We start from the raw sequence: 16,807 nt of genomic DNA on the forward strand, positions 1-16,807 counted from the left end.
GGTACTAACCCTTTATTCAAGAAAACTGAATAGGAGGAAGACACACCCAAAACTATAATGGACAGAGCTAGATCTCTTTTAAAAGAGGAAGAGAGAGAGAACTTTTGACTGAGAGAATTAGAGGAGGCTTCCTAGAGGGTAACATTTGAGCTTGATTTTAAAGAATTAATGATATTTGAACCAAGAAAGAGAAGTAAGGAAGGACTTTCCAAACAAGAAAGAATATTATATACAAATGCAGAAGCAAGTAGGCACAGCCCTAGACCCGAAACAGCATACAACTCAGCTTGTCAAGGTGAAGGACGTGTAATGATGGGTGGAGGGGGAAGGTGGTATATTGTGCAATCTGTTACAGTTAAAATACAGCTATTGTTTTATTCTGGCTTGGGCTACTTTGAAATAATTACATCATTTACTCAGCACAGCAAATATTTTACTGTTCTCTGTTTTCAGGATTACTACGCATATATCCTGATTTACCAAATTTCTCTGCCTATTTAATTCCTTAAAATAACAGGCGTTAAAATCATGTTTTTCCTGATATCACCATTCATCTATAAGGGCTTCAGTGCCAAATTTCAGTGTCTTAAATTCTTCATCTATTAAAAGAAAAGGCAGTTCAGGTGGATCTGAATTAACAGCAGTTTATGGTTAAAAAATAAATAAAAACAGTATTCAAATAATTCAGATACTTACATGAGGAAACAGTTGAAAGAAATGAGAATATTTACCCTTTGAAAAGAAAAAGTTCTTTGAGAGAGATGATCACCATCTTCACATATTTGAGAGACTGTTCCGGGGAAAAGGATTAATCAAATGATATTTATCTTTAAAGCAGTGCCTCTCCAACTGTATTGTACATCTTGTTCAAATACAGATCCTGAATTAGCAAGGTCTGAAGTGAAGATCTGCATTTCTAACAGGTTTCTAGGGGCTGACACTGCTGGCCTAAGGACCTCGTTTTGAATAGCAAGACTAGCATGTAGAACTAGGAATAACAGAGTCAGAGGAAGCCTCTGTTAGCTCAGATAAAAAAGAGTTGCTTATCCATTCAAGCTGTCATGTATAAAAATGTTCTGCCTTTTGAGAAAGTAAGTTTACCTTAAGTGTTTGAAGAGACTAGCCTAGATAACTATCAGTGGTATTAAAGAGGGAATTATTACACGGGATATGTTGGATTAGATGCCCTTAGGTCTCTTTTAGTTGTAAAATTCAATAAATCTATAGTTTTTCAATAAGAATACTTAAACTGTTTTTTATACACTTTCACATCTTCTCACAGGAAATTTTATTAATGCGCGTAAGTTGTTTTTAAATGTGACGATGTTATAAGAGAGGTTGGGTTAGCAGGACTTAGTTATAAATCTAATATCTTATATAACGCCAGCTCACGAGAATGAACACATTATTGCTAAGGTTGGTTGGCTGGATGATTTTTACCACAACATGTCAGTTTGGTAGACATTCAATTATGGATAGTTTTTTTAAAATGTAATAAAGCCAAATATTTTATATACATATACCCATAAACTCTTACCTAATTAAATTGGGTCTCAGAAACCTTCTGCAAAATTCAGTTTTCTGGACTTAGTGAAATAATTTTAGGCAATTACTTAACTGATCTTAATCAGTGTCTCCAATTAGAAAATCAGACCATTGGGCTAAATGGTCTCTCAAAATCCCCTTTCAGCTCTAAGTTTCTCATATCCTATTCTTTTTGTTGTGCTTCTTTATGAAACTTGAAGTCATACTATCAGAAACAGCCCGATTCTAACCTTCTTTTAACTCCTAAGGCTTTTGGTCTTCTTGTTGCTGGTCTCAGCTTACTTTCTTGTGGAAGTAGGAGTATCTATTGAAAACTAAAATCCGTCTTAAATTTGAGAGTTGTACTATATTGTTTACCTACAGGAGTGGATAGACATTTGTTCTGATGCTCTTAGTAGTTTCATTAATTTTTTAATTGCATACCTTTTACAAATAAGTTCATTATTTACTGAATGCTTATTCCATGTTGTGATGGTTGATTCTGATTCTGTACAGTCCTGGAACTTGTCATCTGCAGACTTCTAGGTAAACAGACAAGACAAATAATCCAGTGTAATAAGTAAGTCCTGTGAAAGGGCTCTCTTTATGGTGGTATGGTAACACATGTAACAATACTGAACCTAGGAGAGTGTAGTGGAAAGCGATTTTATCGGAGAAAATTCCATGAGGAGACAATAGATGAGCTGAGTCATGAAGAAAGAGTGTGAGTTAGCCAGGTGAGGGCAGTGAGGATGGGCTGGGATGATAGCAGCGAGCATGAGCAGAGGCGTGGAGGCGTGAAACAGCATGGTAGACGGGAGGAGGGTGTACCACTTCTGAAGTGTCAAATGGGAAAAGCAGTTAAACTTGAATGTACGCAGGTCCTTTATGCCAACACCAAGACCCTGGCTTTGTTCCCTCTTGCTAGAGGAGGCATAGATGGCTTTTAGCTTGACATAAAACGTTTGTTTTTGATATATTCTGTATTAGAAGGGATAAAAACTAAATATAGGGACACATGTGGGCTAAAAGTAACCAGGCAAAAGGTAATCAGGGTGTAAGCTAGGCCCCAGCGCCAGGCCTTCACATCCACCGCAGGAAAGTACATGTGAGCCCTTCAGCCTCACACCCACCAACCCATCTGCCCTGTGACCCTCACTGTCACCAACTTTGATCCCTGAGTCCTTATCCTCAGGGTTGTATTTAATGTCAATTTTTTGTTACTTTCTTTCTATTGGTAGAGAATACTACCAGTATTCTGAAATAGTAACTGATAAAACATTTCTATCTGAAATCCCTCAGTAACATTGTCACGCGATGACCTTTTGTGCTTAATTTGGTTTTGACAGAATTCATATCTAGTATTTTTAGTACCTTTTTTACTTAGTTCTTTATTGACCTTTTAATGACGTGTAGACATTAGTTTTAGGAGAGGGGCTGATATAAAGTTTGAGATAAGATGTTAACATTTAGCTGTTAAATTACTGGTCTTTTTAAAAATTGTGAAATGTAGACAAATGTCTATGAAAGAAAAAAAGGAGGGTATAATGAAATAGAAGGTGAAGATTCACTGGATGAAATAGTTCTTTAAGAAGTTTGAAAATTACAGTAAAATGCTTTTTAAAGGAAACTTCTTCAAGAGACTCGAAGAGTTTAAGTTACAGGGCAGATTTGCTCTGATAAAGCAATACTGAAGGATTCTATCTTTGGTCTCCTTACCTTCAGTCAAGTCAAGCCAACAACTGATCACAATTTTAAAATGGAGTTTCCCCCAAAATGTGAACAAGTTACTCTACATAAAAAAGAGAACAGAAAGAGACTTTTCCCTTACCTTTCAATTCCAGATTATGGGATTTTCTCTTAGTCAGATAGGTATAAAAAGGTATAAAAAGAGACACATATATCTCTTTACCCTCTTTCTTTCTCAGCAGTAGCGTTCCAATAATTAGAGTAATTGTGAACTTAAAAATATTGCCAAAGAATGAGGAAATCTGGGTATAAACCTGTGAGAAAATAATTCACACATGAGGTTGTCATACACTGAAAGTATTTTAAAACACTTTTATAAGCTTCTTAGCACTTTTCGTTTTCAATCTTAAGAGTTATTCTCTCAGGGTTTCATCCAAACTTTTGTCCTCTGAACCCCAAGATCAATTAATTCGTTTCCTGTGACTCATTCCTGCCTAGTTGGTTTTGCAATATAAATAATGGGTAGATAGAAAGTACAATATCTAAACCAAAAGGATGTGTAATGGTCCTGTTCTTTTTTGGACTATGAGATTAACTGCAGTATTCTACAGACCTTGATTAAAGCAGATACAGAGAAGTTGAATGTGGTCAGAAAGACGTGATCAGCAAGGGGAAGGAATCCAAGAGAATCAAAACGGGAGCGTGGGTATAGCTCAGTGGTAGAGCGCACGCTCAGCATGCAGGAGGTCCTGGGTTCAGTCCCCAAACTTCCGTTTAAAAAAATAAAATTAAAAAAAATTAAAAAACCGAGTGAACCAAAACATAAAGAGAAAAGAGTTTAAAAGTAGCAAAAGGCACATATTCACACCCAGAAGTCAGTTAAGGTCTAGCTCTGCCACTTGTACTTACGACCTTGGGTGGGTCATTTTACCTCTCTGAGCTTTATCATCGTTTGTGAAAATGGAGATATAATGCCTATCCTGACCTCACGTGATTGTTGTGGAAATTGAATAAAATAAGATATGGGAAAGCCCGGGGTGTGCAGTGTACTTCGAAAATGTTAGAAACAGTAACTATCTGAGGTGATAGATATGATGATTAGCTTGATTGTAATTCATATGGCACAATGTATACACAAAATACCGAATCAAGCTGTATACCTTAAGTATATACAGTTTTTGATTGTCAATTGTATTTCAGTAAACCTGGGGGAAAATGTTGGCTCCATGAATGCAGTAGACCATGTAGGCTTTACGTACTCAATAAATTATGTTACATGAAAAAAGAAAAGGAAATGTTAGTGTATTAGTATTGCTTCTTGGAGGTATATGGTTAGAGTAAATAAAACATTCTTGACATATTTTAGGGTTATCGTGTGAAAGAGGACTTAGACTTACCTTGAATAACCTCAAAAAGTGGAACTAAGACTCATGAATAGAAGCTTCTGGGAAAAAAATTCCAGCTCAGTGAAGAAATCATTCTCTAATTTTCAGTATTATTCAAATATAGGATGGTTTGTTTTAAGAGGTGAAATATTCTCTATTTCTGGAAGTACTTAGATATATTCTTGGCTGAACATAAAAAAGAAATAAACAGCACACTATGGGTAGTTCAACTAGATCTTCTTTAATATCCCTTCCATCTCTATTATTTCATAATTGTGAATACTTGAGTTTTTTCTGTTTCCCTGAATGTGTTTTTTATTATCTGTGTTATCAAGACTTTATAGCCTAGAAATTTGTTTTCCTTTTTTCTATCTATGGGATCTTCTGAATTCCTTTCTTAACACTTTCCTATACTGACTCATGTTGTTTTTTCTCCTTGGAAAGATTTTACTAAAAATCCTGTTGATCTCTTTATGACCATCCCCTGTCATCATCATCCTTTATGCATCACATTTGTGCTTTAACATACACACAGAGTTGTCTCTCAATCCAAAACTACTTTTTAAGAAAGGGAGTATTTTGTAACAAGGAAGGAAGTTCGGGTGATCATTGAAAAGTATAAATATAACAATACCATATTCATTATTCTGAAATTTATAGTAATTCAGAAATGGGATGGTCAGAATTCTTTCTCTTGAACTCTCTAGGGAAAATATTTAAATTAACATAATAAACATGATTGCAAGAAAAAATCTTTAACTTATTTCATAGTAAATACTTTTCAGTTATTTCAGAATTATCTCCTGAAGAAGAAACAAATGGAGTATAAGTTAGAAATTGTGTTTCTTCATAACAAGATGATGACTTTTTTAGACTAGTTCAAATTAGTATTTCTTTGAAAGTAATACTGTCTGTTTCCCACTTAGGTTGGTCTCCTGTACCATTTTTCTGAAGTATGTTTTATGTTGTATAGCTCCTTTGTAACATAAATTCACACTCTCTATTTATGTTTATAAGATCTTAGAAATAACCTAACATCTTTGTCTCTTCCATAGATTTAATATTTGTATTTGGTTACGTGTGTGAAAACACATAACCCATCTTGCTTATTTTCCTTTATCAGCAGAACCAACTTGCTTCAAACACTATTGCTTCAGAGTGACTTTTGCTTTCTGCTATCTCTTGTTAACTTATTTGTACCCCAGCTAATTTTTTTTTTTTTTTCCTTTGAAAGCCTTGCAGTGAGAGAATTTCTTTGTCTGGATGATCCACCAGGTCCATTTGATAGCCTAGAAGAAAGCAGGGTAAGTGCTGTATTATATATCACATGAAAAGAGGAACAAATAATACAGTACAATAACTGCATTGTTTCTTGAATGCAATAGCAAACAGCAAAATTATAATTTTAGACCATGGTAGTTTTGCACAGAAAGCTTTTAATGTTTGAGTGAAAGCTTTCTTTCATTGAAACACATGAATCTAATTCAGTGAAAAAATAAAAATTTGTACATGCCATAAAGTCAATGAAGCTCTAAAATTAAATCCTACATTTATTCTCTTTATTTTTACTGTTTCAGAAAAGATAAATTATTTGGAAATTTATTTTACATTTAAAAGTACTATTTGCATTCTGAATTTTCTTCCATTTAAGTATCAAAGTAAAGAACCTACAGTTAAAATCAAATCTAAAAAAAAGAATCCTCAGAGGTAGAAGTCATTGTCTTATAAACAGTTCAGTTCAAGCTTGATGATACTCAGATTACACTAATTGACGTGTTAAAGTGGCCTATTTCTTGAAGCAATTGGCTAGATTCACAGATTTGGTAATAATAGATTAGCTAGGATTTTATGCAAGTTTTTCCCTCAAATGTTTAATTGTGTTTAAATGAAACAGATTTAATTGGTAGGTTTGTAATGTTTTCAGTTAAACTGAGTCAGTTGTTTTAGAGTGAATGCCATAGCTTTTTTAAAACAGCTTTATTGAAGTCAGTTTTTCATCCATAAAATTTACCATTTGCTATTTCATTCTATATGTACAAATTTAGTAACTTCTAGTAAATGTGTGGAGTTGTGCCACCATCACCATAATCCAGTGTTAGAAATTCCCATTAGTTCAGAAAAAATTCTTCAAGCCGTTTGCAGTCATTCCACACTCACAGCCCCAGACAGCTATTGACTTGCTCTCAGCCTCTGAAAATATGCCTTTTCTGGATATTTCATAAAATATAATCATACTGTGTGTGTGCATGCACATATGTGTGTGTATCTATAAGTGTAAAATCAATATGCAATATATATAATCTCGTGTGTATAGTATGCATAATATATAGTATACAGTATTTATAATCTTTGCATGTAGTTTCTTTCACTTAACATTTTTGAGCATCATCCATGTCATTGTCTCTCAGTGTTTCATAATGTTTAACTTTTTCAAGAGACAGGCTGTTTTCTAAAGTGGCTATTCCATTTTACATTCCCACCAGTAGTGTGTGAGAGTTCCAGTTTCTCTCTGTCCTCACAAACATTTGATATTTTCTGTCTTTTGGATTATAGCCATTCTTGTATGTGTGCAGTGATATTTCATTATGGTTTTAACTTGTATTTCCATAGTGATTTTTACATTAATCACTTTTTTATGTACTTTTTTGCCATTCATGTTTTCTTTGAGGAATTGTCTATTTAAGCCTTTTGCCTATTTTTTTATTTGGATTGTTTGTCTTACTGAGTTGTAAGAATTCTTTATTTTGTTTATAAGTCCTTTATCAAACACATGATTTGCAAATATTTCTCATAGTCTGTATGTGTCTTTTTATCTTCTTAATGATGTCTTTTGAAGTGCTAATGTTTTTAATTGTAATGAAGTTCACTTTATCACTTTTCTTTTATGGCTTATGCTTTTGATATTATAAGAACTCTTTGCCCCGCACAGGGCCACAAAGATTTTCTCCTATTTTTTTTTCTAAAAGTTTTATAGTTTTAGCTCTTACATTTAAGTCTATGATCCATCCTGAGCTGATTTTTTTATAAGGTGTGAGGTAAGGATCTTAAGTTTCTATAGATAGCTGATTGTGTTGACACCCCATATGGATTGTATTGGCACCTTTATCAAAAGTCAAATGACCATGAAAGAAAGGGTTTGCTTCTGGACTTTTAATTCTCTTTCATTGATCTCACTACCTGTCCTTATGCCAGTACTGCAGTCTTATTTATTACAGCTCTCTAACCATTACTCTGTTTTCCATCCTTGGACTTTCAGCCTGTGTTTTTCAATCTCAGGTCTGTCTCTTGTACATAGGATGTAATTGGGTCTTTGTCTTATTCAGTCTGACCTCTCTGCCTTTTATATCTGCCATTCTGCAGTTTGTTTTCTGTCTCATCAGTTTTGATCCTTTTCCTCCTTTACTGCCCACTCTTGTGTGAAATAAATATTTTTCATATGCCATTTTGATTCCTCTGAGGAAATTTTTAATTTTTCTTAGTTATTTTTTAGTGGTTGCTCTTGGTATTACAGCATGCATCTTAAAGTAGTCTACTTCAGAATACAGGCAAACCTCCGAGATACTGGAGGCTTGGTTCCAGACCGCTGTGATAAAATAGATATCCCAATAAACCAAGTCACAAATTTTTTGGTTTCCCAGTGCGTATAAAGGTTACATTTACACACTATTCTGTAGTCTGTTAAGTGTACAATAGCATTCATTATGTCTAGAAAACAATGTACGCCCCTGAATTAAAAAAACACTTTATTGCTAAAAGTTGCTAACCATCATCTGAGACCTTAGCAAGTCCTAATCTTTAGTGCTGGTGGACAGCCTTGCTCAGTGTTAATGGCTGCCAGCTGATCAGGATGCTGGTTGCTGAAAGCTGGGGTAGCTGTAGTGATGTCTTAAAATAAGACAACAATGAAGTTTGCCGCATTGACTGACTCTTCTTCCACAAATGATTTCTCTGTTGCATACAGTGCTGTTTGATAGCATTTTAACCCACAGTTGAAGTCAGTCCTCTCAAACCCTGCCACTGCTGTATCAACTAAGTTTATGTAATAGTCTAAATCCTTTGGTATAATTTCTACAGTCTTCTCAGCATCTTCATTAGGAGTAGATTCCATCTCAAGAAACCACTTTTCTCTGTTCATTCTTAAAAAGAAACTCCTCATCCATTAAAGGTTTATGGTGAGATTACAACAATTCAGTCACATGCTGAAGCTCACTTCTAATTCTAGTTCTCTGGCTGTTTCTACCACATCTGCAGAAATTACCTCCACTGAAGTCTTAAACGCCTCAAAGTCATTCATGAAGGTTAGAATCAGCTCCTTCCATACTCTCGTGAATGTTAACATTTTGACCTCTTCCCATGAATCACGAATGCTCTTAATGGTGTCCAGAGTGGTAAATTCTTCCCAAGTTTTCAACTGACTTTTGCCCAGATCTATCAGAGGAATCACTATCAATGGCAGCTATATAGTCTTATGAAATGTATTTCTTAAATAATAGGAAAGTCAAAATTATTCTTTGACCCATGAGCTGCAGAATGGATGTTGTTTCATTAGGCACAAAAACAACATTAATCTTGTCCATCTCAGAGTGCTTAGGTGAACAGGTGTATTGATAATGAGCAATAATATTTTGAAAGGAATTTTTCTGAGCAGTAGTTCTCAACGGTGAGCTTAAAATATTCAGTAAACCATGTTGTAAACAGATGCGCTGTCATCCTGGCTTTGTTCCATATACAGAGTGCAGGCAGAGTAGACTTAGCATGATTCCGATGGGCCCTAGGATTTTCAAAAGGGTAAGTGAGCACTGGCTTCAACAGTAAAGTCACCAGCTGCATTAGCGCCTAACAGGAGAGTCAGCCTGTCTTTTGAAGCTTTGAAGTCGGCCATTGACTTCTCTTCTGCGTCTATGAGAGTCCTGGGTGGCATCTTCTTCCGATACAGAGTGGTTGCATGTTCACTGCAAGTCTGTAGTTTCATGTAACCACCTTCATTAATTGTCTTAGCTAGATCTTCTGGATAATTTGCTGCGGCTTCTACATCAGGTTCATTTTGTTTTTATGTTATGGAGACGGCTTCTTTCCTTAAACCTCAAGAATCAGCCTCTGCTAGCTCCAGACTTTTCTTCTGCAGCTCCCTCACCACTCTCAGCCTTTATAGAATTGAATAGAGTTAGGGTCTTGCTCTGGACTAGGCTTTGGCTCAGGGGGTGTTGTGGCTGGTTTGATCTGTCCAGCCCACTCAGACTCTGTCCATGTCAGCAGTAAGGCTGTTTCACTGTCTCACGTTCACGGGCTCCCTGGAGTAGCACTGTAAACTTCCTGCACGGACTTTCCCTGTTTTCAAGCTTGGCTAACTGATACAGAGGCCTAGCTTTTGGCCTGTCTTGACTTTCGACATACCTTCCTCGTTCAGCTTAATCATTTCTAGCTTTTGATTTACAGTAAGACATACAACACTTCCTTTCACTTGAACACTTAGAGGCCATTGTCGGGTTATTAATTGGCCTAATTTCAATATTATTGTGTCTCAGGGACTAGGGAGGCCAAAGAAGAGTCTTAATAAATAGTATTTTTGTTATCATTCATATTTTATATAGTGTTCTTTAAAAATACCTTCCTTTCCCCTAAACTCAGAGCTCTCTTAAATTTTTCAAGCTTTTTAAATTTTTTCCTTATACTCTTGACTTTCTTCATCTACTTGCATTTTTGTCACAGAATATACTTTCTATGACACTGATTGTTACTGTTGAGGCAGTGGTTTGTAATCTTTATGATCTGCGTGTATGTGATAAATTTTCTAAATTTCCCACGTATGTTTGGAAAGAATATGTTTCCAAATTGTTGTGCTTAGGGTTCAGTGTATGTCTATCAGGTCAAGCTTGTTAATTGTATTGTTCAAATCTTTTAAATATTTACTAATTTTTTTTCTGTTTAATCCATTGATTACCAAAAGTTGTATATTGAATTCACTGGTTATGGTTGTGTATTTATTAAATTTATCCTTGGAATTCTGTAGTTGAAATATTCCTGGTGAATCATTCCTTTTATTATTATATAGTGACTCCTTTTGTGCTTAGTAATGTTTTTCACCTAGAAATACATCCAGTCTGATACTAAGAAAACTGCATCTTTTGTTGGGGGGAAGGATCAGATTTTCCTATTGCCTGAGAGGTATTTTTTAACCTTTATATTTTCAGTGTGTTTCTTGTTAACATCAGAGAGGTAGATTTTTTTTTAAATAAAATCAGAAAAATATTTTTTAACTGGTGAGTTTATTCTTATGGATATAGTAATTACCAATATATTTATATTTATTTCTGCCATTTCATTTTGTGCTTTTTATTCATCTTGCTTTTCTAATGGTACTTTTTCTCCTTTCCTGCCTTTTATATGTTCAATGAGTTTTCTTTCATTCCTTCTTTTCTCTACTCTTGGTTTCTAAGCTCTGTGTTCACTGTCTTTTATTTAACGGTCATGTATTTTTCTCATCAAATAATTTAGAACCAAGTTGTTCACAGCTCACCCCAAAGTTAACCATTATGTTCTATTAAGTCAGTGCTTCTTTTGATTTACCTGCATGTTTGCCACTCTCTTTCCTAATCATTATGAATTTTTTTATTTCACTCTTTCCATTGGGGTTTAGTTAACTTCTTAAAGTGCATCATTGGCAGTGTTTAGGCTTTTAATGTCTGAAATTTTTAAAAATCTTTCTCTCATCTTGAAATATGATTTAACTGGGTCAGAATTCTACCTTGATAGTTGTTTTTCTCAGCACTTTGACGTATTTTCCACTGCCTTTGACATAGACTGTGGCTATGAGACATGTATTCTCAGTTCATTATTGTCCCTTTATAATAAACTGGAGATTTTCCTGGTGTTTTAGAGATCTTCTCTTTGATTTTGGCATTTGCAGTTTTACTGTCTTGTATCTGGGGGGTATTTTTTGTCTTCTTTGGGGTGCATTATTCTTTCCAGATCTGAAAATGCTAGTTGTCAGTTCTGAATTGGTTGTGAATCAGTTCTGAAAATTCTTGACTGTTTTCTGATTATTGATTCTCCTCATTTTCTCTGTTCTCTCTTTTTGGAATTCTGTTTACAAATGTTTGTTTAGTTATTTTCCTTTTCTATCTGTCTTAGCCTTTCCTTCATACTATCCATCTCTGCATGCTTCATTCTGGGTAATTTTTGTAACTCTAGCTTACTATTAGTTCTGTAGTTTATTATATTATTTTCAGAGAGGATTATTCTATTATTTGATCCTTCTATTACGATTTTAATGTTATTAACTATATTTTTCATGTCTTGACATTCTGATTGGTTTGTCTTGAGTATAAGTGATTTTTTTAATAGTGGCTTTTTAAAAAATAAGGTCATTACACATGTTGCTGGAAGTTATTATCACAGTGAATGTCTTCTAAGGGAATCAATAGCTGAATTTTTTTTAAGTTTAATTATCAGGACTGGGCAAAAACAGACTAAGAAGAATAGAAACTAAAACAGTGGTTATCAGTCATCTTTTTTCCATTTTTTTCCCAAGTATACACTGGAGAGAGATCAGATTCATTTCAGTCACCTGGCTTACTACTTAATAATTCTCAAGAAAGGGGACTTGTAGTTCTAAATATCGTTCTAAGTCCCCAGTAGGTGGGGTCTAAGACAGCAGAGACCTAAAAACATGAGGGTAGAGAATAAATCGTTGGATTGTATTCATATTATTTTGTTGACCTGTGTTCTCTGACTCTTCAGTGATGCTCTTGAGAAAGGTATTGCGTAACTAATGAATTTTATTATTTTTCTGCATGTGTTTTTTATTTGTTGTTTGTTTTTAAGGCTTTCTGTGAAACTTTAGAAGAGACAAACTACCGTTTCCAAAAAGAACTACTTGAAAAACAGAAAGAGTTGGAATCACTGAAGAAACTGCTCAGTGAAAAGCAACTTCATATAGACACGCTGGAAAACAGACTCAGGTGTGCTGTGACGCTGGTTTTAGTCTGACTAACTCAGCTCAGCTCAGTGCTCTAGGATACGTGCCCTTTGTATGTTGATATAATTTAGGAAATTTCTGATTCTAAAAGTCTTAGACTTTTGGAGTACTTCCTTGTAGATTGGGGGAATTGTCTGGCTTTTGATTATTTAGGAGGCTGAAGATTTGAAGGACAGGAAACATCTGGAAAATAAACCTCTAGCTGTTCAACAAGACGAATATGATTTATTTTAACCTATTTAAATGGTATCTTTGTTTCTAGGCATTTATGACAACTTTTTGCAGATGAAATTTCTGGTTTTTCCTTCTTGTCAGCGCATTTTGAATTGATGTTAAGAATCATTTTAAATTAGTCTTAAGCACTGATTTCTCTGCTGACTCCCAGAGGTGGCAGGTTATTAGGTGCATGACTATGTTAAGAACAGCTGAAGGCTGCTGAAGCCACGTGTATTCACAGCAATAAATACACACCTATTATTCGTAAAAGGAGCTTGTGGCTATGCTTTACTTTTAGGGCGTTATCTTTAGAACCTGAAGAATCACTGCTCATGTCAGGAACGGGAGGTGGACAGATCCTGAAGGTGGAGTCCTCTGCACTTGAGGTTGATCAAGATGTCTTGGACGAAGAATCCAGGTATATAGGTTTGGTTTATTATAATCTAATCATGTGAATACCTGGAGGGAAATGGTCCTAATACTCTAAGAGTGTGTTTTTATGAGCGCAGTGTTACTGTATCATGAGTCTGCTGAGCAAAAAGAGACCACAGCTATTCTAGGCTGTTCCTAAAATGAATCTTTGGCATCCAGGCTCTAAATTTTATTATTTATTTTGAAGATAACATCTGTATTAACTGAGCTGTGACTCAGTTACAATTTTTTAATTTTGTAATCTTGACACATTACTTCAATTTCTCTCAGTGTCAGTCTTTTCCTTGCAAAAAGTGGGACGCTATAATAGCAAGCACCCTGCCTACTAATAGGAATGATGAAAAGATAGTGTATTTGAAAGCACACCAAACTTTTATTACATATAAATTATAAAGTCACCATTAATACTTTAGTGGTAGTGGTTAAGCTGTAAGTATGAGGTTTTATGTTGGAAAAGGTCATTGCAAACTTAATTTTTATTGAAAAATGGCAGTTGAGGGAACTGAAAGAGGTGCAAATATATCTCCAAAGGTGCAGTCTGGCAGCGACAACTTTAACATAATGAATTTCCGATTGAAAACTTAAATATTCTTTTTTATTAAATATTTTTCCATTCAATATTTAAATATTCTTTACATGGGGTAAAAAATTTTAAAGCTACTAGTGAAGTGAAATAGCATGCAGCCAGTCTCTTCATTGATCTATTTCTCTCTTTTTTTTTTTTTTTTTTTTTTGCAGAGCTGATAATAAGCAATACTTAAGTTCTCATGAGCCTGAAAATTCTGTATCAGACATAGAAGTAGCAGAAGTGGCATATAATGCTGAAGAAGACTAATGCGTCACAAGCAGTTCCTCCCATTTTTACATTTCTGCAAACGTAGAGTGGCAAATATTTAAAAAGAGAAAAGAGACTGAAGCTATTACAGAAAGTAGCAAGATTGCACATGTATAAAGTTTACATAAAGAAAAGTTTCTCTTAAGTTATTGGGGTAAGAAATATATTCACTGTTGCTTTAAATTGTCTTTTAGATAGACTGTATTTAATACACTAAAGAAAAGTCTAGTTAGAGTTTTGCCATCAAGGCCCTTAAATAATGTACATAAATTATATTGGTGTTTTGCCAGTATATTGCTCCAGACTAACGTGGGTGTACACACGTGCGTGTGTGTGTGTTAAAATCACCAATTTTATTAGTTAAGTGGACATAAATTGCATGTTGCTGTCTGGTTGGATATATACTTCTTTGTGTCTCTGACATGATGATATATTTTCGTTAATGGTTTAAATCAGTGGTAAAGATGAACTGAGTTTAAAATATTAACATGTTTGTCATCTCTAAATGAAAGTTGCTTATTTGGAATGTTACTATTTGAAAGAAGAAAACTTTCTAGTACCAAAGGGAAACTCTTCGAAAGAGCTGTAATAATATAGCTAAAGTGATAAAATAGCCTTGATTTTAAAAGCTAATTCAATAATATCGAAATACTATAAGTATACTGGTGTATTATATGTTATACTTGTTTGTTTTCCACATAATCTTTATCTTAAATCTCTATCTGTAGAATCAGTGGGTTTGCCTTTTTCAGGACACTACCTCTTTTTGCTAATCAAGGCATACTCTGTTGAAAATATAGATTCTAAGCAAATAGGCAGTAATACAAAAAAATTAAAGATAAAAAGCCATATGTCCTGCAGAGCTTGTATGTCAACTCCTGGCATTCTATCTTTGTTTCTGTGTATGTGAAAATGTCGCTATAATTATTGATGCTGATTTTCTTTTTAATATATTTAGCCAAGTGATGCACTTTACGGTGATTAAACTCTTTTGTGCCAAGTTTAATTGGTGAATTTCTTTAGTAAGTGGAATTAGGAAAAAGAATTATGCAGTGCCTTCACTATTTCACTTTTTACAGACGTCTCCTAGGGTCTGCGAGTCTGCTAAATGAAAAATTTATTTCTGCTTTGCATATAGTTATGGAGTGTGCTTTGTTTCATTTTTATAGTATGAAGTTACTTATTTATATTATATTTCTACTACTTTGCGTATTGCTGTTAATAAGCATTGCAATCATGCTAGCATTTTTGAAATCGCAGTTGGTATATTGAACGCATAGGCTTTCCAAAAACTGAAGGAAACTTACTAGGGAAAAAGAATAACCATCTCCATTTTTTCCCTTCACTACATAAAAGTGTATCAGTATCTTGAGGTATGTATTACGATGTGGTTGTTTAAAATTCTGCTGATGTAGATTAACAGATACAATGGCTGGTTAACCTTTGATCTGAGAAGGAGACTGCTTTTTACCTAAGTACCAAAAATCTTTCAAGTCTGCATCAAAATGCACGGGTATGCTCTGTCTCAGAATATTTTCCCCAAAGTATATTAGAAATATATTTACCATCCTGGGAGACAGAAAGAGTATAACAAAATGGCCTACTTGTTCATTTCAAAATACTATCTAGGCTTTAAAAAGGTTTAAAAAGAACAATCATTTAAATTAACATCACTTTCAGTCTAATCAAGCAAGGTGAGCTTTGCTAAATTCCAGATATTACAGTGCTACATATGTGTCTGTTTTAAAGTGAACCGTACACTTTCAAATTCTGACCTTTCAGAAGACTGTATTTAAAGTTTTGGATGAGTGAAGAAAAAGTTGTTAATTAGGGAAACCACTATTATTTATATTTAGGTTTTACTTTTTTTACTTTTATAATGCATTTTATTCCCAGTATTATGCTGATTCAATAAATTATTTTTTCGGTACAGCAGTAGATGTGTGTTGTTCGTATCTTCAATACCATTTTTCTCCTCCAGTTTCTGTGTTCTTCTTATCCTTTCCAGTTATTGAAAATTTAATTAAACTTAACTGCTGCATTTACAGATGTGGAATGAGTCTGCGATTTTCTTTTTAAGTTTGCACCTTATATAACTGATCATTTTAAGTCTTTGTAAATAGGTGACAGCGCACTTCAAATGTAACCAATATTAATAAAAAAAATTTGAACATAGCTGAAACAGAAAACATTTTTGTGGATAATCTTTTAACTTAATGTTTTGAAATTTAAATCCACGTATAAGAAGAACAGCCATAAAATTTAGCATTTTAAAATGTGTTCTGTCTACTATATTGAGATTAGCCATTTAAATAAAGCACATTTATTTAGAAAACCGTAGTTCTCATTTAAATCATTTATATACTCTATTCCACCTCTATGTAAGCTTAGAAGGGAATAGTGGCCCTAGGTGTAAGAATAATTAGTTGGTTTTAAAATGGAGTTTCATTTCTTTCTGGGAAGAGAGGAGGTTTTAGATTACGTTAAAACAAGTTTGCATTCCTAGCTAGTAAAGAAAGGAATCTAAATTTTATCTTCCAGGAGATTTTCAAAGAGCTACACATTTGATCGACGTTCTGATTCCTCGTGGAATTAGCTTTACTGCGTTGCACTTTGCTTCTGTGCTGTTGGCTTCTACTAGCAAAAACAGCCATCAGAACTTGTATTTTCAATACATGTGTTTTTAAAGCTGACGCCTTCTCTGTCACATGGTGTACCCTTTGTGGGAACTCATGAGAGAAAGTTCTC

General features: G+C 34.3%; 1 protein-coding gene across 2 annotated transcripts in view; it reads left to right on the forward strand.

Annotated features, from left to right (window-relative positions):
• SNX16 (sorting nexin 16) overlaps positions 1 to 16,234 on the forward strand; it is a 32,646-nt gene extending 16,412 nt beyond the window's left edge. For both annotated transcript variants that reach the window (XM_032470220.1, XM_032470221.1), the window contains 4 exons: positions 5,833 to 5,902; positions 12,423 to 12,559; positions 13,091 to 13,210; positions 13,963 to 16,234. In XM_032470220.1, the coding sequence (XP_032326111.1) occupies positions 5,833 to 5,902; positions 12,423 to 12,559; positions 13,091 to 13,210; positions 13,963 to 14,059 (424 nt within the window). In that variant the 3' untranslated portion in view covers positions 14,060 to 16,234. The remainder of the gene's footprint in view (positions 1 to 5,832; positions 5,903 to 12,422; positions 12,560 to 13,090; positions 13,211 to 13,962) is intronic.
• The last annotated feature ends 573 nt before the right edge of the window (positions 16,235 to 16,807 follow it).

Source organism: Camelus ferus, chromosome 29 (genome assembly GCF_009834535.1).
Source record: "Camelus ferus isolate YT-003-E chromosome 29, BCGSAC_Cfer_1.0, whole genome shotgun sequence".
Classification (NCBI taxonomy): Eukaryota; Metazoa; Chordata; class Mammalia; order Artiodactyla; family Camelidae; genus Camelus; species Camelus ferus.